This window comes from Lycium barbarum, chromosome 10 (assembly GCF_019175385.1).
Source record: "Lycium barbarum isolate Lr01 chromosome 10, ASM1917538v2, whole genome shotgun sequence".
Classification (NCBI taxonomy): domain Eukaryota; kingdom Viridiplantae; phylum Streptophyta; class Magnoliopsida; order Solanales; family Solanaceae; genus Lycium; species Lycium barbarum.
The window spans coordinates 112,569,158-112,594,931 of NC_083346.1; the positions used below are offsets into that span (position 1 = coordinate 112,569,158).

Consider the following 25,774-nt stretch of genomic DNA (forward strand, 5'->3'; position numbering starts at 1 on the left):
TACAGTTTTCTTAATTTGAAATTTCTTTTACACTTGAAATACTGAACTTAGAAATTTCTTAATTTGAAATTTCTTTTTTTAAGGATTTTTATTGGTTAAAGTTATTGTTTTTTAATTATTCAAGTGTAAAAAAAATCCGAGTTAATTGAAAGCTGCAAAATTGCGATTAGCGAGTATTTATTGGTTTAAGTGCACATTTATAGTCTCATGTATATGCATTTGCCTTATTTTTGCATTTTAAAAAAAATATTTTGTGATATATTTAGGACTTGTTTGGCCATGAAAATTGTGAGTGTTTGAAAAATATAGTTTTTGTTTTCAAAACAACTGAAAAAACTTGAAAAATACACTTTGAGTAAGTTTAAGTGTCTATCTGGTCACCTTATAAGTTTATATGCCTATCTTACAAAACATGTCAAGTTTAAGGGTCCATCTAGGTATTAAGCCTAATTATTTTGGTATTTCTTATTCATCTTAGTTAAAATTTGTTGAAAACATAACATGCACGATCTTAACCTCATGCAATTTGGCCATAAATTATGTTTATAATTTATGTCCTCTTATTAAGACATTGTATTATTTTATTTGTATATATATGCCCAAAAGACAGAGAACAAAGGACGGCTTTTTTTAAAATTTGAAACTAGCTTTCATCAAATTGTTTTGCATTGACTAACTAATGATGTGGAGATCTTTTGGCAACAAATTAAGAACATATCCACGTGCTAATGTGTTAGTAACAATTTAGGCATAAATAAAATAGTTATAGGCAATACACCCAATATATAAATGGTACCTAGGTCTCCCCTAGGAAGTCAAATTAATTAATATATAACTCCTTGTGACACCCAAATTGAATATAGAAATATATATAGTAGTATTTATTTTCCAACAAATACTAGCGACCCCATTTTTGTCAAAATATTTTTATTTGAATTTAGTGTGTGCATCAAATCAAATATTATAACAGTAAGAGTTAATTAAAGAGAAAATTTATATTAATTAATCATGTTAACTGATAAGTTAAAATTTTACAAATAAATATTATGTGCAACATATTTTGCAATATTAATAATTATTTGGTGTAAATACTAAGTGCGAGTAAGATTTTTTCACATTGGTGCTTGTCACAAGCGGCTGCAGGGGCCAATGATATATTTGCTCAATCACATTAACCTTTTCAAAATATCTTAACATTTGCCCACCACTAGTTACTACATAATGTATAAGTTACTGTTATACTGCGATCTTAAAATCTTTTTTCTTCAAGTCAAACAACGAAACTTGAAACAGAATGATGAAGTAATATATGGAAGCATTTAGTTCATCAAGGTTGACTTGAAATATATTCCATGAAAAGGCAGTCGTATTTATAATAATTTTTGCCAAGACCAATTGGCAAAATATATAGTCAACCCTACATTAATATATACATTCAATATATACTATAAGCTTTTGGTGCATGGTTCACCAAGACAGGTCAAAAGGCCGACCTTCGAATGTGCCTCCTCCAAAATTCTAAAGGTTGAGAAAGAATGAATTACAAAATTTAATGTAAAAATAAAGAGAGAGAGTGTGTGTCTGTTGAAGAGTCTCTTCAATGGTAGAATGTGCATACGAAGGTTCTTTTTTAAGGTCAAAGGATGTGACAAGACGTGTGAAATTTGTTTAATAATTATCCTTAGTTGGCGTTTGTCCATGAAAACCAAATATTTTTCACTTTATTTGGTATTTTAGAATTGGAGTTGAAGTAAGAATCGAAGATGGAGTTGTGTTTGGTTACAGTTTTTGCAAAGAATATTTAATTGTTTGAATGTTTTGAAAGTGAAAACAAGTTTTTTGGTGTTTTTCAAAATTCAAATTACAACTTTCAGTTGTATTTGGAATTTCCATGGCCAAACATTAATTTCCGGATAAAGGGAAAACGTTTTTCCGAAAAAAGTGAAAAAATCTCAAAAGTTTTGAATTCAGACTTTAAAAATGAGAAAAAGAACTTGGTATAAGTAGCGTTTCACACCTCTCATGTGGGGAGACCTGCACTGGTCTTTAAGGGGGATCTGGTGGCAAAATTGACTGGTGCCCACCCGATTAGAGGGACTAAGAATTATATCTCTAGCCTCTAGGACATAAGTGGAAGGAGTTAGGAAGATTGAGCGTCCTTTACTCATGAATAAGCGGTTTTCCATTCAAGCCATCATGAATAAAATCAAGCTAATATGTTATCATAGTTGTACATATATAGTGAATTTATATATATGGTGTAATTCTAAATAATAGATTTGGAATATACAATGATTAAAGAAGTTCTTGTCCCCAATAATCAACCACTACTTTTGTCAAAAAAGAGAAGAAAAAAAAAACAATTCTAACATTTTTGACTCTTTACTCTCCATAAGAAGTTGGAGTAGCATTATGATTTATGATCTTTACCCACTTTTTTGCTCCATATGGAATTATCGACGTGTTCCAATAATGTTAGTAGTAGTAGAAATAGTAAGACCAATTCATGACTCACCAACATCAAATCGAAGTGACTAAAACACACATATATAGCTATAGAGAGGGATCAATATTGTGGGGTTCAAAGGCAAAACATGACAAAGTCTAATGTGTAATTTTCCTAAAGAGGGTCCCTTATTCGAATCCATCAAATTAAGGGACTAAGCATCTCTATTTTTTTTTCTTTTAATCATTTAGTATCTGAAGTTTACTGCTTTGATTAATTTTGACTCGCACAATATATGTTCTAAATAAAGCGTTTTTATTGAAAGCTCTACAATTTCAGGTATGGTTGGCAAATTAACGGTTAAATCAATATCGCGAATTGATTATTGGGTTATTGGATTAATGGTTCGGGTTAATAGATTACTGATTCGGGTATCGGGTGGTGCCCTGTGGTTATTGGCTTATTGGGTCGGGTCATGGTTTGACCATTTTTGTTAACGGGCGAACAGATAACTCGATAACCATTTATTTAATTACAATTCTACCCTTCCATACATTAAGTCACTTGACTAGATTTAGGGTTCACTTGATTTTCACTTCATAACCATTTTTCTTGTTTTCTTAGATCATCAGGACATGTTAATGGTATTGATGTGAGATTATTTTTTGTTTTCCCGCTGAAAGTGCTATTTTTTTTTATTTTCAATGGATTCTAAATTTTGATTCTATTCTTTTTGTACTATATTCTTATGAAAATTGTCCATTTTTTAATACTACAGTTCCCTATACACTAGATAATTACAGTGATGGTGTACATGGTTGATGATTAAGGAACTTATCTTTCTTCGACTAGTTGATTTAGAAATTCATCTTTATTTTCCTCTTTTGATACCAGGTCAAACTTTACGCGATTGACTACAATAGTAGCCGAAGTTCTTGAATTTTTTTTGTGTGAAATCTTAACTGTTAAACCGATAACAGAACTGATAAGAAACAACAACGGATTAACCGATAACCCATTAACCGATATCTTAACGGTTCTTTAATGGTTTAACAATTCTACAAACCGATAACCAATAAGTTGAACCGATAACTTTCAAACCCGAACCGAACCGAACCAACCGATATGATGCCTAGTTTCAGGGCTTGAAAAAGAGATTTCAAAATTGAGAAGAAAAGAATTCCGATCATAATACCACGACCCTTATTAGTTATGCATCTCAATAGTTTCATATGCAGAGTTGGATATACCTTGCTTCACGAGGTATCACGGGACACCACTTCGTCGTATATATATAATAAGTAAAATAGAAATAATGCGTATAAATATATAAAAATTGACATTGCTTATTATTGTGGTGATTTATTCATCTATTTATGTCTTCAATTTATATTAAAAGTGTTTAAGAAAAATTCTATGTGCGCTATTGTTTGGACATATCTCCCTTCATTTTATTTATGCCTGGAATCAGACCTAGGAAGTGTGTCGGGTCGAGAGAGCTGTTTGACCCACCCAAATATGCCCAATTGAAATTAGTTGTACATAACCATGATTAATTTTTTGCACATCTGTGCATTTGGCATATAACAAATATTTTCTTAAAATACCTTTCAAAAGTGATTTATTTTCTTGAAAACAGAAATCTTTTGATCTTTCAGGTTCTTGAAATGCAACTCAATTAAAGGGAGAGCTCTTACATGGGGGCTAGGGCCATGCCCCTCAAAGTTCAGATGCCGCCCCTTAAGCACTTGCAATTGGTATCCAAAAACCTCTTTTGTATAGTACAAGTTGAGATTAATTTGAAATTTTTTGAATCAAAAGCAAGTGGCTTTGATATATAATTTCTATAATAAAGATAATAATTAATATATTCTTGCCTCCTCCACACCTCCTAAACTATTATTGACCACTTCCCTATTGATATTTTTTTTTTAACTACACCACCAATTATTCCTTTGGTGATATTCTAGTTTGAAATGTGATTATATTCCTTCATCATTAACTAGAGATTTCAGTTTCGAATTTTGAGCATGAAAACAAATAGCCACTTTCCACCTGTTGTAATTTCAAAAATAGTCATTGCTGTGGAGTTGAAAATATAACTCCACACAGTTGAAAATCCAATCTATTTTTCAATTATAAGGTGCTGAAAAGTGGATAGCATGTGCTATTAATAGGAATTTTTTTGGTTAGGAGTGCTTTCTCCTTTAACGTGCTTCATGCGATGCAATTCCCGATTAGTCAAAGTCCTAATACGAATATCGCACGCTAGGTAGAAAACAAATAAAAAGTTGAAGTTTTTAACTTTTATTCTAGATCCGATCCTTATGTTTTAGTGGAAAAACAAGTAAAGCAACCACTTTGGAAGGTATCGACCCTAATTTATTTCTGTTTTGCCCATCGTTTTCACTTCAAATTGACATTTTTGCAACTTAACTATAGTAATTTTCCACAAATTAATTGCTTGCAAATCAAGAACTCTTGTCAATCATACCGACATGATGGGCGCTATACATAGATTGAAGTTTCAAAGCCTAAATGCTACTATAATTCTTGTAAATTCAACTAATAATAAGTTGGACAATAAATTATCTCTTTTTTTAATATTTGTTTTGTCCAAAAATATAAAAAGAAAAGAATCCCAACAATCTTTTCTGTTCGGACTTTATGATGCTAGGCTACTAATAGTATGTTCAATAGAACAATTCTAGCTAGCCTTGCTTTGGCCAAATCTATTGATTCGTTAGTTTTTAAGTTCTGTTATTTTTCTTGCATTATGCACCTATATCATATAATTTTGTACTTGGTGGTTTTAAGGACTCGTTTGGTTGGGAAACAACTTATCTCGGTATAATTAATTTCAGGATAAATTATCTCAGGATTAATTATTTCACCCTCAATGTGGGATAAAATAAGACTACAATCCTGAAATTACTAACTAATCCCGAAATTAGTTATTTCAAATTTTTATTCTAATCAAATATGAAATAACAAGGTACTAAAATTTTATTTCAAAATTATTTTTGCTTATCCATGACACCAAAACCCCTAAGGGTGTAGGTCTGCTGGCCTGTGATTTCTTTTGGCGAATTGATACGTTAACACTGACGAAAAGGACAGAAAACAAATGTTAAAGAAAGCATATCAAAAAGCCTAATTTTAGGGGAAAGCATGGTGACAAAATAGACATGTAGAAAATGACTTCTAGCTTGTACTATACTGTGTATATGGTTAAATTTGTCCCCGATTTCTAAATCACACAAGTAAATTTTGTACGTGTCCTCTCGTTTTCGTTTTTGGAGTGGAATCAATGTCTTGTTAAGAGATGACGTTGAAAGAAAATGTTATTCATCCATATAAGAATACTAGACGGCCTATGCCGTGTTGCGCACGGGCCTAACACTTTAAATTATAGTGCATTTATGTGTCTATAGTTATTTTTAAATACTGATAATATATATATATATATATATATATATATATATATATATATATATATATTATGTTCAAAACACGATTAATATAACATTATAGTTTGTGCTCCGTATCTAAAATTTTATTATATTAATGTTTGCTATGAACACAAAATCGGCAAATTTATTAATATTTTTTAAAAGAGAAGACTTGTTTAAAAGGAAACTATTTTCTTCTCTTTGAGATAAAATAATAGCAATATTTAAGCATCAGTTGATACTTTCAATTTTAATTCGATTAATTTAAAGGTGTAAAATACTTATTATTTTTTATCAAATTTTGATTTGGACAATTCTAATTCAAATTATTAAATTAATTTTACATGTTTAAAACGAAATAAAGTAGAAATTGATTTTTTATTTAAACGAAGAAATACTATTTTTTAATTTTTAGTAAATATTCTCGGTTTAGCTCATTTTACTTGTCATGTTGTCTTTTGCATGGTTTTTAAGAAAACGTCAATTAGAATTATAATTTGACTAATTTACCTTATTCATTATTTGATCTGCATTTGATATATTGTTTTTTGCGACATTAATTTCTTTTCACATTTATTAGAGTAAGAATAAAAATAAAAAAGTAATTAAATTCTATATTATTTTAAAATATAAATATTTTAAGTATATTTATTTTAGTAAACATAACAAATAAATGATATGGCGGAATAGCAAATATAACAGTTTAATATCTAGATTAGATCTCAGACTAATATAAAAAAAAATTATATGATTTGACTACTTAACCTTTTGAAGAAAAGCAATTTCACGGATTGACACGCACGTGGTAATGAATTCATCATTATTGACTTAATGAGATACATTGAAAATTACATGAATATTGTTTGATTTTTTAATAGGAGGTGCACTTTTTTTTTTACATTATTAATTTGCACTATTTTTATGCATATATATATATACAACACAACAACAACAACAAGCCCAGTATAATCCCACCATGTGGGGTCTGGGGAGGGTAGAGTGTACGCAGACCTAACCCCCACCTTGAAAGGTAGGGCGGTTGTTTCCGAAAGACCTTCGGCTCAAGAGAGGAGAACAAGAGAGGAAAAACAAGACAAAAGGTTAGATAGGATCAAGCATATCGAAAACCAATATGAAATCAAAGAATAACAAAATCGAGAAAGTCATGTTAGGACAGTCCGAAAGAAAGGAGCATTACTACTATAGATAACTAAGGCCACCAAAGTACAACGGCCCAACAAATATAAGCAGCAATCAAATGCAAAAATCAAATGGCAATAATCAAATGAGCAAAACTACAACTAGTAAGGTGAAAGGATTGGCCACCTAGCCTTATATCCTAATCTGAGTCCTCCACAACCTCCTATCTAAGGTCATGTCCTCGGTGAGCTGAAACTGTGTCATATCCTGTCTAATCACCTCTCCCCAATACTTCTTTGACCTCCCTTTGCCTCTGCTGAAACCGTCCATAGCCAACCTCTCACACCTCCGCACTGGGGCATCTGTGTCTCTCCTCTTCACATGCCCAAACCATCTCAGCCTCGCTTCCCGCATCTTGTCTTCCACCGATGCCACTCCCACCTTGTCTCGGATATCTTCATTCCTAATTCTATCCCTCCTAGTGTGCCCACACATCCACCGCAGCATTCGCATTTCCGCGACTTTCATCTTCTGGACGTGACATTTCTTGACTGGTCAACACTCCGCCCCGTACAATAGGGTCGGTCTAACCACCACTTTGTAGAACTTGCCTATATATATACTATGTTCAAAACACGATTAATATAACATTGTAGTTTGTACTCCGTATCTAAAACTTTATTATATTAGTGTTTATTACGGATACAAAGTCTGCACTCTTTTTTTTTTTACATTATTTTTTTTTAATATGGGGTTTACTTCTTTTTTTTATATTACTTGATTTTGTTAATATGGGATCCACTTTTTTTTACCGTGAGTTTGGAGATGGTGGGATCCACTTTTTTTTTTCTTTATATTGCTTGATATCATTTAGTATGGGGTCCAACCTTTATGGGGTGCACTTTTTTTTTTTGACATTATTAGTTTGTACTATTTTTATGCATATAATATATATACATATACTATGTTCAAAACACGATTACTATAACATTGTAGTTTGTGCTCCGTATCTAAAACTTTATTATATTAGTGTTTGCTACGAATATAAAGTTTGTACTTTTTTTAAACATTATATTTTTTTTAATATGGGGTTCACTTTTTATTTTTTTATTTTTTTATATTGCTTGATTTTAATAATACGGGGTCCACTTTTTTTTTTTTTCCCATGAGTTTGGAGATGGTGAGTTCCATTTTTTTCTTCCTTTTTTTTTATTGCTCGGTGTTATTTAGTATGAGGCCCACCCCCCCCCCCCCCCCTTCCTTTTTTTTAAGGGACAACGAACGATGAAGCATGGGTCTAAACCCATGCTTTATATAGTTTCTTTTTTTGTATTATTTTTTTAATATTGGTTGGTGTTGTTTAGTATGGGGCCCACTCTTTTGGACATTATTAGTTTGCACTATTTTTATGCATATAATATATATACATATACTATGTTCAAAACACGATTAATATAACATTATAGTTCGTGCTCCGTATCTAAAACTTTATTATATTAGTGTTTGCTATAAATACAAAGTCTGGACTTTTTTTTTTGACATTGTTTATTTTTTTAATATGGGATTCACTTTTTTTTGACATTGTTTGTTTTTTTTAATATGGGATTCACTTTTTTTTTTATATTGCTTGATTTTGTCAATATGGGATACTATGTTCAAAACACGATTAATATAACATTGTAGTTTGTGCTCCGTATCTAAAACTTTATTATATTAGTGTTTGCTACGAATACAAAGTCCGCACTCTTTTTTTTGACATTGTTTGTTTTTTTAATATGGGATTCACCTTTTTTTTTATATTGCTTGATTTTGTTAATATGAAGTCCACCTTTTTTTTCCCGTGAGTTTGGAGACGGTGGGTTCCACTTTATTTACTTTAAAAAAAATATTGGTTTGTGTTTTTTTTTTTTTAATATTGGTTGGTGTTTAATATGGGGACCACACTTTTTTTTAAATGCTTAATTGGTTGGTGTTTTTTTGAATTTTTTAATATTGGTTGGTGTTTAATATGGGGACCACACTTTTTTTTAACGTATTTTAAGTATGTTACTGTACAATAATTTCATTTGCTCTCACTAATGGGTTGATACGCATGTGACAATAAATCCATCATTATTGATTTAATTGTTTGATTTTCTAAGCACTTTTGTATTTTAAGTATGTTGTTGTACAATAATTCTATTTGCTCCCTCTAATAGGTTGATACGCATGTGGCAATGAATCCATTAGGCTATATGGGCCAACAATTTTTTTTTTTCAAAAATTGGAAAACGGATATATATATACATGTATTTTAAGTATGTTGCTATACAATAATTTCATTTGCTCCCACTAATGGGTTGATACGCATGTGGCAATAAATCCATCATTATTGATTTAATTGTTTGATTTTCTAAGCATTTTTGTATTTTAAGTATGTTGTTGTACAATAATTTCATTTGCTCCCTCTAATGGGTTGATACGCATGTGGCAATGAATCCATCATTATTGATTTAATTGTTTGATTTTCTAAGCACTTTTTTTTTAACATTGTTTGTTTTTTTAATATGGGATTCACTTTTTTTTTAATATTGCTTGATTTTGTTAATATGGGATCCACTTTTTTTTTTCCGTGAGTTTGGATGTGGTGGGTTCCACTTTTTTTTTTTCTCTTTTATTTATTACTGGTTGGTATTTAATATGGGGCTCACAATTTTTTTAAAAAATATTAGTAGTTGTTTAAAATATGTGGGCCACATTTTTTATTTTTAAAATATTAGTAGTTATTTAAAATATGTGGGCTCATAATCTTTTTTGAGCCCACAAACGAACGACGAAAAAGTGCTACACATTCACCTAATATAGTAGTAAAGTAATGTGTGGAAAGTAAAAAAAAAATACATGCCTTTTTAACCTTGGAGCTATTTAAAACTTGAAAGTGGAAGTTAGGATTCACTTTGTATATTCTTTAATTAACTCCATCAATAAAAGGTTTTAAAATAGTAACTGGTCATGACTATATAAAGGGAGAGTAAGTATTTAATTGTTGAAGTGCCTTCTGAATTAAAGTCAAAAGAGTAGAAAACTATGACTAAGGAGTCATTTAGAACCCCGCAAATATAATACATAGGTTCCCTCATAATTTATACATATATTAGTGATGCGGGTTTCTAAATTGCAAACCAAACGTCGTACTAATTTTATTCATGAATAACTTACTTCTTAACTAGCTACCAAACGCGGTATAAGTATGCATAAATTAATACATGAATAAGGTGTCTCTTTACTAACTACCAAACATGGTATACGTTAGTGCAAAAGACTATTAGAAAACAAGAAATTAGCGATGGACAAAATTTCGTAGCTAAACAGCAAAAATCCCATGCTAATCTCATTTAGCTATGAATTAGCGATGGATTACAAGAAAATCTAATTATGGAGGAGCTATTTAGCGACAAATTAGCCAGGGATTACCGACAAACTCCATAGCTAATTCCATGTTCTCTTGTAGTGGAAATTAATACATGAATAACTTATCTCTTGTCCAGCTACCAAACGACCCCTAAAGGTTGGACCAAAACGGACAATACTTTGGTAGTCAGGTCTGGACTATTACAACTATTACCAAAGTCAATACTTCCTCTAGTATGATGATCGGGTAAAACTCAGTAAAAATGTTGTATCTATAAGGAAAGTAAATGTAACAGCCCAACGATCGCTAATGATTGAACATAAATAGAGGTTCGCTATGAAGCTTGGCTTAGGAAAATTCCGTATCTTGAAAAGGGAAGGAAATTAAAGCCCAGGGAAAATTCAAAACTATGAGGCTCTAGAGATTGAGTTAAAACAGGCAATAACTTAGCAGTTGGACCTGAACTGTTACACCATTCCGCTATTCTCTCCACTAGTTATAAATTGGTCCGTGCTTCATGCGGCTTGAATTAAAAAGTTAATATATAATTAGATCAAACATTTATATGTTATGAGATACTCCTTATTAATCTAAAACTCCTAAAAAATTGCTCAAGTATATATAAATAACAAATATATTAGGCAATACAGACGGAAAAAAAAACAATATAAAAGAAAAATATGCATGAACAAACTAAAACAAAAGAATTATATATTCTTTTCTAGATTTTGTCATGGTATAAAATGGTTGCAGACTTGCAAATAATTATTTGGCTGGTCAATCCAAATGATATTCTCACGTATTAGCATTTGTTTTGCTTCATGTTGTTAACTAACTTGTGATGACTTAACTTATTTAGATCTTAATTTCTTGTGTTTATTCTTTCACATCCCTTCTTTCTCTCTCTTTCTCCCACCCTCTTGTGGTACCTCTCATTTTATTCAATTCTCTTATGTTTTCTTTCTATAATATCGAGGAGAATTTTTGGAAAAGTGTGCTATATTTATTAAGTTATTCACTAAAGTATTGCATATCTGATTTTAGCATAGATCATTGTTCTCATGCTTTAGCTGAACAAAGAGGAGTGTGTAAAAGTTACTAAAAAGTAGGGGTGTACAAAATAAATCGACAAATCGCATCAAATCGATAAATTGAATTAAACTGATAAAAAAATTCAATTAGTGATTTGATTTGACTTGGTTTGGTGTTGAAAAAAAAACCCGACCATAATTGGTTTGGTTTGGTTTTAGCTAAAAAAAGTCAAACCGAACCAAACCAACCCGACATTACATGTATTCAATTTTTAAAATATTTTATACATAAAAATATTTATTTGTAGTGTAATTTATAAATATTTCTTAATTTTTTTTGTAGTTTTTTTATCTATTGTCATATTATTCAAGCTTGAAATTAGAATTTTGAATGTGAATAGGTTTTACATCCTATGGATGTTAATAACTCATATAAAGTCCAAACCAAAACCAACTCAACACTAATACTAACAAAAGAAATTCAATTTACCACTAGGAATGACAATAATGTAGGATATATCTCCTTTAGTTTTGCATAATTGGTTTAGAGAGTGAAAATACATTACTTAAGTTTTTTTTTCTTGTCATGTAATTAATACTTATTAGCCGTACTTATTTTAGGATGACTTAGTATTTTTAGATTATGGTCATTTTCTTTATGGCTTATTAATTAACAATATTTATTTTAACCGATTTTATTATCTTTTTGTTGAATATTTTAATACAATGTCATCACTCTTCTCACAATTTGTGTTATTTTCTTATGAAACACTTTAATTACATAGTTGTATCTTATTAGGACTAAAGAAATATTTGAAGTAAAAGTTATATATTTTGTATCAAGACTATTCCGAAAACAACCCGAATAACCCGAAAAAACCGAATAACGCGAGAAAACCCGATATTGAAAAACCCGAACTTTATTGGTTTGGTTTGGTATATAAATTTAAAAACCCGACGCAGTTGGTTTGGATTAGTGTTTAAGAAATCCGAACTAACCCGATCCATGTACATCCCTACTAAAAAGGTATTAAGAAACGCGTAGACATTAATATGTATTATTCATACGAATTAGAGAATAAAAACAAATAATTAGAAAGAGAAAAAGGAAATTTTGAAAAGTCTGTAAATGGTATCCATCTTAGCACGTGAGTCGTGAGTAGAAAATTAATTGTTGAAGATAAAAGATCAAAGCAAAAGATAAAGCATTTTTCTTCTTGTAGCTTTTGGTAGCATGACTTTAATGTTCTACATCAAATAAAATGAAAAAATAGTGTTTAAAAATCTAAAAAGATCATCAATCAACTTTGACAAAATATCATTTACTAAGCCTCATTTCTATCATACATCGATAGAGCTACTCCACCTTCATTAAAGTAGATGTCCAAAGAGATACCGTAGACATGCTTAACAATTAACATCTTGATGCATTTGTTGCTTGCAAATAGTGCACTTTGTATTTCCTTAAGGAGTTCGCCATTTTTTCTTGGAGAACAATTTGTTCTCGTTAATCTTAATTAAGGCAGCCATCTTTAATAGCGTCTGCTGGCATCTTTTTTTCATTTGTCAAGCACAATCACCAATTTGGAACGTAGGAAGTATTGTAAGATGATATAAATCAATCAATATTAACAAACAATATAAATATCAGTATTTACATTTAAACTGCATTTTTAAATCCAAGGAATGATTCATATTGTGCATGTTCCATACTTCCATATTTCCATCTCCTTTGAGTACTATAGTAGTGAAATTAACAAAATAGCATCCATGAAAATCACCTATGATGTATTGGACAACATTTTCCCACAAATTGATATTCGTGTGCATTTTTCTCTCTCTTTCAATAGAAGAGGTCTAAAAAATATGACCACCTAGAATAAAGATCTAAGTTTTTTTCAGTATAAAAATAATATAAAAAACTAATACAATCATTTTAGAAAACTTAAAACAATATTATATTTACCTGAATATGTTCAAACAATCAACTGAATCTGTAAAGCAAACTCTGTCTCAAAGAAACTTTGTTTTCATGTGGAAGAGTACTGGAATACTCATTCTCTTAAATAGAATACTATTGATAAGTAAAAAGTTAGATGAGTAATACTATTAATGGGTTTAAAGGTTATATCTGATGAGGAAGTAAATAATGGGAGTTTAATAGGCAAATAAATACCACAAGTGGGAGAGAGAAATAGTAGATAATGGGAATTTAATGGAGAAGTAAATACTACAAAATGGTAGACAAAAGGACTCCAAATGCTAAATGCTGATATTAATTAGGCCAAACTATTCTAACTAAATAGTATGTCACTTACAGGCTACATGGCTCCTCCGTTAGAAAAAGTATTAATTAAAAAGAAATTAATATGTGACTTTCAAACTTTTTAATATAGCACATAAATTAGGAAAAAATAGGAAAAAGGCCAAAAAAAGGATAGAAAAAGATAAATATCGATGGTGGTCATAGAGAGGTCTCACCTTATTTATGCGCAATTTTATATCATATATAGATTATAAGGGAGCTTAGTAGCAAATAACATTTATAAGACCCCTCTCTAGCCTCCCTCGTTTTTTCGCTAACGTATTAAATTAGTAAACCATACCCGTCTCTCTAATTTTTTGACCAATATAAATTTGGTTGTCTAGTAATAATGTGATATTAATTTTTTCAGATGCAAACTCGAATTAGTCTAAATTAAAATAAATATAGAATATCCAATGAAAAATCAACCATATAAGTTACATGATAAAAAATGTTATTCGCTAATTTACGTGTGTGACTTATTACGAGACAAATTTAAGTGGCGCTGGTCCTTTTTTCTGTAGGAAAATCATGATATACATGAAGTACGTGAGCAAAAGGTGGATTGATAGTGTTTAGTTGTTGGGTATGGGAAATAAAAATGACAACTCAAACGTCAAATCGTAGGATTTCAGAATCATAAGACAGGCAGTGATGTATTGTCATTCAGTGCTATTTTCTTCTTTCTTTTCCTTTGAGAGAGTCCTAAACTTCCCCACAATGAGAGGAGAAAATAACAGCTCCTCTAATACGGACATTACATGTCAATTCCTTCATTTTTATTAAACAAAAATGGTACTCATCATATAAAATATATTCTTATTTTAGAAATGAAAGGATTTGTCTCTTACATATATTAAGCTGTTCTTTTCTTTGTATTTTGTTAAAAACGTGTTCTAGCTATTTTTTTAGGATAAAATTTCAATTATGTTGTCTATAATTTCTTCAAAAATAGTGTCGAAACAAAGTGATAGAAAAGCTAAGAATTTCTTTTTTTAGGAAAAACTATAAATGGACGAAAAAAAGACAAGTTAAAGAAGGAGCCAATTAGGAGCTTAGGCCCCATTTATCTTTATTGAAATTAAGATGTCGGAATAGTAAATACATATAATTATTGTATTAAAATTTGAATGCTAAATAAATAAATGGTTATAAAATAAAAATAATAAATGCACTTAATTAGTGGATAAAGATCTCAACAATTTCGATTTATACTTCTATTAAGAATAAAATAAATGGCCCTAAAAGATTTTGATGAGTTTCTGACCTAAAGTAAACGTATTAACATGACATGAATCTTAATATTAATTTTGTTGCAAATGTAATCCTTTATTTTTCTGTACGCTTTTTATTTTTCTTTTTTTTGCTGTTTGGACCTTAATATTTTATTAATAGAAACAACCCCCTGGGGTTGTAATTTTTTTTTTCTTTCAAAAAACTTAATATTATTTAATTGGTATCATCTATATATATCTCCTTCAATGGGTTGTCTTTTTTCACCACGATTTTTTTTCTAATTATTTTTTGTCTATCTTGTTCACTTTTAACGCCTTCATTCACCAAACTTTCAAACTTAATTATCTAAATGTCAATATGAAATGACACAAAATCCTTTCAAAAGATAATCTTCTCTCATTTATCTTCAACATGTAATAGTAATAATCTTCTTTTTATGCTTTCTTTTTATTCTTTTTATGCTTTTATTGAGCCGAGGGTCTTTCGGAAACAGCCGTCCTACCTTGATAGGAGTAAGGTCTGCGTACACTCTATCCTCCCCAGACCCCACGATGTGGGATTTCACTGGGTTATTGTTGTTGTTGTTGTTTATGTAATAGTACGTAAATCTGAATTACAATGCATTTTCCAAGAACTATCAACTCACAAGAGGACTAAAGCATTTTTATGCCTTCATAACCTCCGGTAAGAGCTTTTTCATTTCTCTTTATTATTCTTTTCCTTAATTTCAACACCCAGTTTACCAACAATATCTACATGTTTAAATTAGCCCACACCAAGAACTATATATAAAAAAAAGGAACCAAAGAAGAAGAAGAAAGAAACAATATACTCCTTCCGTCCTAGTTTATGTGATACTGATATAGTTTGACAAGGTATGAAATTTGAGAAAGAAATGAAGACTTTTGAATTGTGATCTAAAATACAAGTCATATATATTTGCGTGGCTATAAATCATTTCATTAAGGGTAAAGAGAAAAACTTAAAATTAAATTATTTTTAATTATAAAAAAGCATCATTCTTTTTAAACAGACTAAAAAAAGAAAGTGTATCAGATACGGACATAGGGAGTTGATTAGTTTATTTATGATCCATCACGTCCTCTTCAATCTTTTTCATTTATTGTTTTCTCTTAATTTGTTTTTCTATTTTATCCATATTCTCTCTTCTTCTTCTTTTATGTTTTTAAATACCTCAGCCGCCCATAATAACCATCCACATTGCTCCAAACCCCTCTATCTCTCTCTAAATATTTAACCACACAACACAACAGAAAACACCAACCATATGGAGAGAAGAATCTCACTGTAACTCTGAATACTTCTTCTTCATCCAAACAGTACTTGAAACTATACAAACATGAACTAAAAGCTTTTAGTACTATAGATAGAGAGAGGAAAAAGAAAAAAAAAATTGCTTTATACACAGCCCCAGAAAACAAAACAAAAATGAGTAGTAGTCCTGAAGACTCCTTAAGAAGTCTCTCTTTAGATTATCTCAATCTCCTTATCAATGGTCAAGCTTTTAGTGATGTTATTTTTAATGTTGAAGGTCGTTTAGTCCATGCTCATAAGTGTATCCTGGCAGCCCGGAGTCATTTCTTCCGGAAATTCTTCTGCGGGCCTGGCTCCCCTCAATCCGGCCAGCAGCTCGACCCCGGGCTGAGAAACTTAGGGCCCGGATCCCCGAGGGATGCGGGCTCTCAGGGTGTTATACCGGTTAATTCGGTAGGGTACGAGGTGTTCTTATTGATGATGCAGTTTTTGTATAGTGGACAAGTATCAATTGTGCCACAAAAACATGAGCCTAGGCCTAATTGTGGAGAAAGAGGTTGTTGGCATACACATTGTACCTCAGCCGTTGATCTTGCACTTGATACTCTCTCAGCCGCTAGATCTTTTGGTGTTGAAGAACTTGCTTTGTTCACTCAGGTTAATCATTTCTTCTTTCATTTCCTTAATGAGTTTAACTAATATCCGCCTACAGTATAAGTGAATTTTTATATTTATCGGGTCATTCAAAAGATATTTTTAAGTAACTTTTCCAAATTTGTAATCTTGAAAAAAGTCCTATTATCTAGCATAATAGATTAGATGACCTGATAGTGTAAACTCTTACTTAATTTTTATTTAATTTTATTTATTGTATATGGGTGTTTTGGATTTTTGAAAGAGAGGAATCAGATTTTTCCATTTTCATTTTCTTTTGGGAAATGGGGTATTGTTAATTTTGTTTGAGTTTTCGTTTCCTGTTTGTTGGACAAAGATATTTAATTTATCGAAGGTTGTTAGATTTGTTCAAAGACAAATCTAGTAGTAGTACTTTACTAGTAATAACTTCTTCTCTGTTTTCTGTTAGTACTAGATTTCTTTTTGCAGAATCATCTGATCCAAGAACTTCTTCTTGTTTTAATTTATTTACGTATTTTTTTCAACTTATGTAGAAACAGCTAAAGTGAATACCCAAAAAAAAAAAAAAAAGGGGGGGGGGGGGGGGGCGGGGGGGGAAGCTTTATCATTTTTCCTCTTTTTGCGTTGTTTAATGATTTTTGTGATGGAGTTTTCATACTAGCTGTCTCATCTCACAATTGTTACCTTGATTTCATGTGGGATAAATTATTTCAGTTTCTTAAATTGGCCTTCTCTTGTCTTCGTGCCACACACTCAAATGTTTCCAAATATGGTTCTTGATTTCTCTGTCTTTCAAAAGTGATAAAACCAAATCTTTCCCCAGTGGTGATCTACTTTCCTCATTTGGTTACAAGAAAGAACTATTAGTACACAGTTTTGAACAAACATATTACTGTAGTACTTTAATTTGGATATCCGAGTACAATCTAAATTTGTGCAACTATTGAGTTTTAGCATTTGCGATCGTTTTCAACACTCCATACTTATTAGCTATTTTCAATCAGTTTAATCAAACAGGCTCATAATATTTTTATGTTTTTTCTTGGGTGTCCAAATATGAACATTAGTAGTTTGGATAACAAAATACAATCTATGTCAAATATTAAGTTTTAACATTTGCGACAGTTTTTTGGCACTTGATACTTATCAGCTATTTTCAATTAGTTAAACCAAACAGGCTTTTTATGTTTTTTTTCTTTTGGATTGTGCAGAAGCAATTGGCAATCATGGTAGAAAAAGCTTCAATTGAGGATGTGATGAGAGTTCTAATAGCATCAAGGAAGCAAGACATGAACCAACTATGGACTACTTGTTCACATTTGGTTGCAAAATCAGGCCTTCCACCTGAAATCTTAGCCAAACACCTTCCCATTGATGTTGTAGCCAAAATCGAAGAACTCCGCCTCAAATCCAATCTAGCACGTCGATCACTAATGCCACATCATCACCACCACCAAGATCCTGGTTCTGCAGCCGAGCTCGAGGACCAGAAAATCCATCGCATGAGACGAGCACTAGACTCGTCCGACGTTGAGCTTGTCAAGCTCATGGTAATGGGAGAAGGCCTAAATCTTGATGAATCAATTGCATTGCATTATGCGGTTGAAAATTGTAGCAGGGAAGTAGTGAAAGCGTTACTCGAGCTAGGTGCAGCGGATGTTAATTTCCCTGCAGGTCCTGCACGGAAAACTCCGCTGCACATTGCAGCTGAAATGGTGTCACCAGATATGGTAGCGGTTCTATTAGACCACCATGCTGATCCCAACGTCCGAACGTTAGATGGTGTCACTCCTTTGGACATTTTACGGACCCTAACGTCCGATTTTCTATTTAAAGGGGCTGTCCCAGGAATCCCTCACATTGAACCGAATAAGTTAAGACTTTGCCTCGAACTCGTTCAATCAGCAGCTATGGTGATTTCAAGAGAGGAAGGGAACACGAATATGGACCCGTCTTCGACGAATATTTATCCACCTAATATGAGTGATGATCATACTTCTAGCACAAGCAGTGGTACTGGGAACATTGGATCAAATCTTAACATTGATTCAAGAATGGTGTATTTAAATCTAGATGGTGGAGTTACTAATACTTCAACTCATGATCCTTCATCAATGTACCACCATTCACATGAGTATTAAGATTATTTATATTATACATATTTTATTTGAACAATTCATTAATTGAGACAGACTATAATGTCTGATGATCTAGATTTACTTAATACCATTCAGATAGGTTTACTTATACTATCCACTTTTTCATGATATGAATTCTTCTTCTGTTTTTTGTTTGCTCTCTTGTGGTCTCTCTCTTCTTTTTTTTTTTTTTTTTTTTTTCACTTCCTATTTTTGTGTAAGTTGTTGAGTTTTTGGCTATGTTGCTCAAATTCTTTAAAATTATTGTCGCACTTGTATCGGATTCTCCAAAGTAATGCTTGACGACATTTTTAAGTTCAGGCAACATAAGTCTTTTGTGGATTTTGTTTTTTTTCATGATTTATTTCTAGGGCACCCAGATGAAAATGCAATGGGAAAATTAGTGGATGGGACAAAGGAGAATCTGAGTTTTTGGTTTGTGAAGAGGAGGGGACGCAAGTCAATCTTGTCAACTCTGTCCTGTCAACTCCTTTTTGTTTTATTTAAAGGATATAATAATATACTGATAGTGTAATTTATTTATTTTTTTCATTTTGTAAGTAGAATATAATCAGTCATAGTAGATTAGTTTATTTATTTTCTAATTAGGTAATTAGTTTCACTTATAATGTTTTTAAGATGTGGTTTAGTGGTCAATGAAATAGATTGACAAACAAGCCGTTAAAGGTTCAACTTTCGGTGGAGACAAAATTACTACTCTCCCTCCGTCTCAATTCTTGTGAAACTTTTTTTATTTTTGGTTAGTCCCAAAAAAATGACACATTTCTATATTTAGTTACAATTTAAATTATAACTGACCATTTTATTCTTAATGAAATGTTTTATAGTCACACAATTATAATCTATGATTTATTTTGAACCACAAGTTTCAAAAGCTTCATTTCATTCTTAAACTCCGTATCAAGTCAAACACCCTCACATAAATTGGAATAGAGGGAGATAGAGATGATTCCTTGCCATATATGTTCGAGCCTTGATAGAAAGTGCCGAGTGGATAACTGCTGAAAGCATTTGAGATGTAAGCTCACCCCAAAATGAGTGCTCTCCTATTCTGATCTCCACAAGCCTCTGGTAGGACAATCGAGCCAAGACAGCGATGAGTTATTTTTGTTGTGAAAGAGAAGAAGTTCATTGTTTAGGTCCTACGTTGTGTCTGTAAGCTGACAACGGTGGTGATTTTATTGTCAATTATTGCGGATTAATAAGACCTAAAACCAATAGCGAGTATTTGAGACGCGCACAAATTGATCGGAGCACCACAATTATTACTAAAAAGAATGTTTATATAATAAAAATTAAATTAGTACTCCCTCCATCCCAAAAAGATTGTCCCAGTTTGACATGACACAAAATTTAAGAAATAAATGAAGACTTTTGAAAGGTGTGGTCCAAAACAAGTCTTGAATATTTGTGTGACTGTAAATCATTCATAAAATCAAATTGTTTCTAAATATAGAAAGATACCAATCTTTTTGGGACAAACTAAAAAGGAAATGGATATAATTTTTTTTGGGACGGAGAGAATACTAGTTTTTAAGTATAATAAGGTGGCTCTTCATAGCATCTGATATTGGACTATTTTCTTCGACCAATAATTTTCTTGTCTACCATATATCCCACCTCCCAACTTCTTCCCTACATTTTCTTGCTGTCGCACCAAAAAGATTATATTAAATACAATATATTTCAAATACATTTAATGCTGGAGTGGAACATATCAAAATATGAAACATGTTATAAAATGAAGCTAAAAGAGTAACAATAGTAAAGGATGAAAACAATAGAAATAGATAGACAAGAGAGGAGAGATTTTATTATTCTTCCAAAATGTGTTACAAGTTCATTCCATATGAAAACTTATGCCTCTATTTATAGTGCTACATATGCATTTAATATATGAGATAATGGAAGAACCATTATGATGGTGGAAGATAATGGAAGAACCATTAAGATGGTGGAAGATAGTGGAAGAACCATTAAAATGGTGAAAGATAATGGAAGAGGCATTATATTTGTGATCATGGAGGAAGTGAGAATTATTTCTAGAGTGGTGGACATCCACACTTATTTTTCATAACAAAACAAAACTTTTTTATTTTAGTTTTTCTTATTGATATTATTTTTTAATGTAACATCATGTGCATGAAAATTTTCAAGAATGGATGTTATTTGGCTTCTTGTATATGGTGGGGTTAGATGGTTCTTTTGAGGCCATATTTTGGCTACATTAGACTTTTTTTCTCTAATGAGGGAATTGAGATGGCTCTTCAGTTCCCTTTTATATATTTAATGTTATTTTATTTAATCAAGTGTACTATGCTAAGAAAAATGATTGGCTCTGATTTATAATTTTCTAATTAAAGAAGTGCTCATATTATGAAAGACATGATTTGATATTAGAAAATTATATTTGTCGTCTTGCATGAATAATTTGTTACATATATCTTATTTAATTATTTTCTTTTGATTCCCACCCGATGTCCGATATTTACATTGAAATCCGATTATATCTGAATAGCGTCTTGTAGGGTCTCATTAGGGAGAAATTGCTCCTTACCAGGACTGGAATCTGAAATCTCAAATTAAGAGAAAAGTAACCCCATCTGTGCACCACATCCTTAATTTGTTACATATACTTTATTTAATTAATTAATTTTAAATTCATCTTTTATGTAAAATCCTCTTTTTTGTCTCTTGTTCCCGTTTTCCAAGTCACTCCAAATTAAAAAAAGTACAAAAAGATGAAGAACGGATGGGGAAAGAGGGCCTGTCAGGTTAGTAATTTCCTTGGGGGGATCACGATTTAATGTCCAATAATAATTGAATTCATGATTAAATAGTTATAGACATCAATACATATACGGAATCTAGCCAAAAATTATGCGGTCACGTAAACCCATAAGTGATACTATAGATCCGCCCTTGGGTATACGGTATACTTTCGTGTTTTGGCTTACGGTTAAAGTCCAAATATGCCCTAATCTTTGCAAAATTGTACACATTTATCCGTCGTTAAAAGGTTGGTACAAAGATGTTCTTAACTTCTTTTTTTTTTTGGTCATACATGCCCTTGAGTTAACGAAAATATTGGAGGGCATATTTGTTCAGTTTCGCAAACATTAGGGGCATATTTGAGCCTTTGAAATTCCTGAATATTACGGCACAAATAGTTCTCAGATTTTTTTGTAGTGCACTTTATGCTAGCCAATAATTTATTATAACTGCATTTTGAAACTCCACACTTATCGTACAACCCCTCACTTTTCTCTCTTATTCTTTCACTTGTTTATGAAATGTCGGAAGCTTCGAGTTCTTCAAATAGCTGTGGAAGGGTTTGTGGATGTGGAGTTGTGGAAGGGTTTGTGGACGTGGAGTTACTACACTCTATCTCACTTATGGACTTCAAATAATTCTATTAAATTTCGGTTATGCGTGAAATTCACGAAAGAGCCAAACCACATTGAATGTTATGTAAGAAATTGTATAAATGCTTAAAATGTGATACTCTTTCTATTATTATTATCAAAATTTTGAGCACCGCGGGAGACATTTTTTCATGTGATATAAGTCTAATATAAGTTATCTCCTTTTTTATGTTTATGTTTTATTGCAGTAATTGTTGCATCCATTATTGTGTAGCTATTAGGACTGAGAAGACAAAAAATATCCAGAAAGAACAATAAATTGAAAAATAAAAATGGTATTATCATTAGTAAAAAAAATCTTTTGAAAGGGGAAAATGATGCTCCTGTTGTGAAAACAGTCTTTAAAAGATGTTTGTAATTCCATCTGCTATTTTAGTTGTATAATTTTGATGTAATACAATGGTGGATGAATTGTAATTACAAATGTTTTTTTATGTTTTGGAATGCAATGATATTTTGTGCCATAATATTCAGGAATTTCAAAGGCTCAAATATGCCCCCTAACGTTTTTTCGAAACTGAACAAATATGCCCTCCAATATTTTCCGTTAACTCAATGGCATGTATGGCAAAAAAAAAAAAACGTTAGGGGCATCTTTGTACCAACTTTTTAACGACGGGCAAATGTGTAAAATTTCGCAAAGGTTAGGGACATATTTAAACCTTTGCCGTTTGGCTTATAACCTTCATTTTCTTTTCGTTTATTTTCTTTTTTATGTATGAACTTTTTATCTAAAAGCTCTAACAAGATTATATGGGACTGCAGTTGTAAAATTAAGCACAGAGATTCGCAAGTTAAAAGGCTTCAAGTCGTATTACTAGTAATTACGTATATTTTAAACACCTTTCAAAAGTTACAAAAAATCCATTATACATTTAAATATTTAAGAAGTGAAAAAACTATAATTTGAAGTTTTCTTCTATCAAACTGTACTTTTATTTAGTTGATATAGAGCCTGTTTGGATGGACTTATTTTAAGCAGCTTATAAGCTGTTTGCGGCCTATAAGCTGCTTTAGATAGGCTAAGTCAAACGGACTCAATTATTTTTTGAGCTTATTTTAAGCACAAAATGACGTTAAGCTGGCCAATCAAACACTCAAAAAAACTGAAAGCAACTCATAAGCAACTCATAAGTCAATTCAACCGGGCTCATAGTTGATACATTGTTTTCCTCAAAGAATTTTATTGCATCCAGAAAAGGTCCTTTGATGTGGTCTCGCAGCACGCATCTAGAGCACATCAAAGGTTATTTAATTTACAGAATCTTTTGACTTATCTTTTATATAATTTTAATTTGTATAACTTTATTTACTAGTAATTAAGAAGGTTAAAAGCAAAAAGTAAAGCAAGTTGGAGTAGATATAAAGTGTTTAGAAAGGTCAATCTGTGGTAAAGGTTTAGCATGAAGATTTGTTGATCTTTCTGAAATATTTAAAGCTTTCTATAAGAATGTCAAAGTTGCAAGATGTTAATACTATATAATCTTGAGTGATCACTAATTAATTTACACATATATTCAAATTTTTCGCATTGAAAATAATTAAAGTAATTCCAAATTTTGGAACTTTGATGTTTCCAAGAGATAATTTTTTTTCTTATTCTGAATTTCATCGTGTAACAAGAAGATGGTACTTAGCTGGATTTCATCTAGTTGTTCATAGTTGACCATCCCCAAAGGTGGAAATAAGTATAAAAGGTTCAAGCACCCACAACTTTGTATCGCGTTATTAAAGATCTCGAATTCAAGTTTTAGGAATGTAGTTATTTTATGTATGAAATGTTTTATATCCTAGCTACGGTATGAAACCGAATAAGTCACGGATCTTGGAGTAGATATCAAACGTGAGCTAAAAAAGGTAAAGTGATTATTTGACCCTATAAAACTTTGAGAACAAACAAAACAATATCTATATCTTGAAGAAAGTTGTTGTTTGACTGTAAAACCTAAAAATATTGTTTTTAACAAGTTGCAACTCTAGGCCTCTAGGGCAATGGCCTATGAAAAGCAGAAAAGTCTTTTGAGTTCTAAATTTTCAAAAATGATTGACTAACCTTTTTGTAGCTAGAAAATTTCAATTACTAACATAAGTGGAAAAAGTATAAATTCAATTTCAAAAATTCGAAAGCGGTAAATACATAATATGGGGGTAAAAAAGTTAAAATAAATTATTTTAAACAGTCCTCAATTCTAATAAGTTGAGAATTGGCTATATGATCCCTCACTAATCGATCATGTTATTTTGTTTAAACTCATATCATACCAATATTATACAAATACAAGTACAAAATGATAAAAGTTGCTTATATTTTGTAAACATATAAATATAATCCCAATTACAAAAAGGAGTGACAAATCTTTTCAACATTCACAAGAATATAATCTTAGTAAAGGCAACAGGCAAAGGTTGATTAAGGTGGCCCTTTGACTTAATATAGTACTACTAGTACTAGTACTAGTTATAATAAGCATATAGGAACTAATTAATCACCAGTCTTTAAAGCCAAATCATACTAGTTGAGCATAATCCAAATCTTCAGGTGACGTTTATAACTTTTTATTTCTTCTACTTAACTGTTTCCTCTTTCTTCTTTTTCTCCTGTCACAACCGTACACTTTTTGGCCAACGGTGAAAAAAAACAGTAAGAATTACTATTAGAATATATGAAAGACTAAGTTAAGATAAAATAAAAGAATCGACAAGCTTAGATTAAAAGATTCTTTCTTTTAGGGGAAAAAGATTTGGGGTTGACGTATGTGGATTTCGGATTTAATTAAGATTAGACTAGATTAGTTTTTCAAAGTGGGAGTCATTTTTGTGGGTTTCTTTTTTCTTTTTCTTTTTTTCGTTTTATTTATTGTATATATGACTTTAATATATGAGTAGTCAAGTGGACAACATGTCTGAAGTGACGGGACGATGACAAATTCCAGACTTCTTGCTTTTTGTCCCTTTTTCCCCCTTCTTATCAACGAAATTTAAGGACCCTGGTCATGATAATTTTTCGCTTTTTTCCTAAAAGATTATTTTACTTTATTTAAAAATTAATATTTGTCATGAAAATTTGAAAAATAAATAATTTTCGCTTTCTTCACTTTCAATACATTCAAATAAATAAATATTCTTTATAAAAAAAAAAAAAACACAATTCCATTTTTAACTTTAAAATTCTAAATAAAGTGAAAAATATTTTATTTTCATGGCGAAACTCATACTTAATACTCCATCTGTTTCAAAATATTTGTCTTACTTTTTTTTTTAGTTCATTTTAAAAAGAT

General features: G+C 31.1%; 1 protein-coding gene across 1 annotated transcript; it reads left to right on the plus strand.

Moving 5' to 3' along the window:
* Positions 1-16,191: 16,191 nt before the first annotated feature.
* LOC132615877 (regulatory protein NPR5-like) lies at positions 16,192-19,161 on the plus strand. The gene is made up of 2 exons (XM_060330474.1): positions 16,192-16,933; positions 18,124-19,161. Exons 1-2 carry the CDS (start codon positions 16,451-16,453, stop codon positions 19,051-19,053), a joined length of 1,413 nt encoding a protein of 470 aa, XP_060186457.1. The 5' UTR covers positions 16,192-16,450; the 3' UTR covers positions 19,054-19,161.
* The last annotated feature ends 6,613 nt before the right edge of the window (positions 19,162-25,774 follow it).

Excerpts from the sequence above, each read along its gene's own strand:
- LOC132615877 (XM_060330474.1), top strand. The coding sequence starts at position 16,451 with ATGAGTAGTAGTCCTGAAGACTCCTTAAGAAGTCTCTCTTTAGATTAT. Across the intron at positions 16,934-18,123 it reads AACTTGCTTTGTTCACTCAG|AAGCAATTGGCAATCATGGT; the intron begins GTTAATCATTTC and ends TGGATTGTGCAG.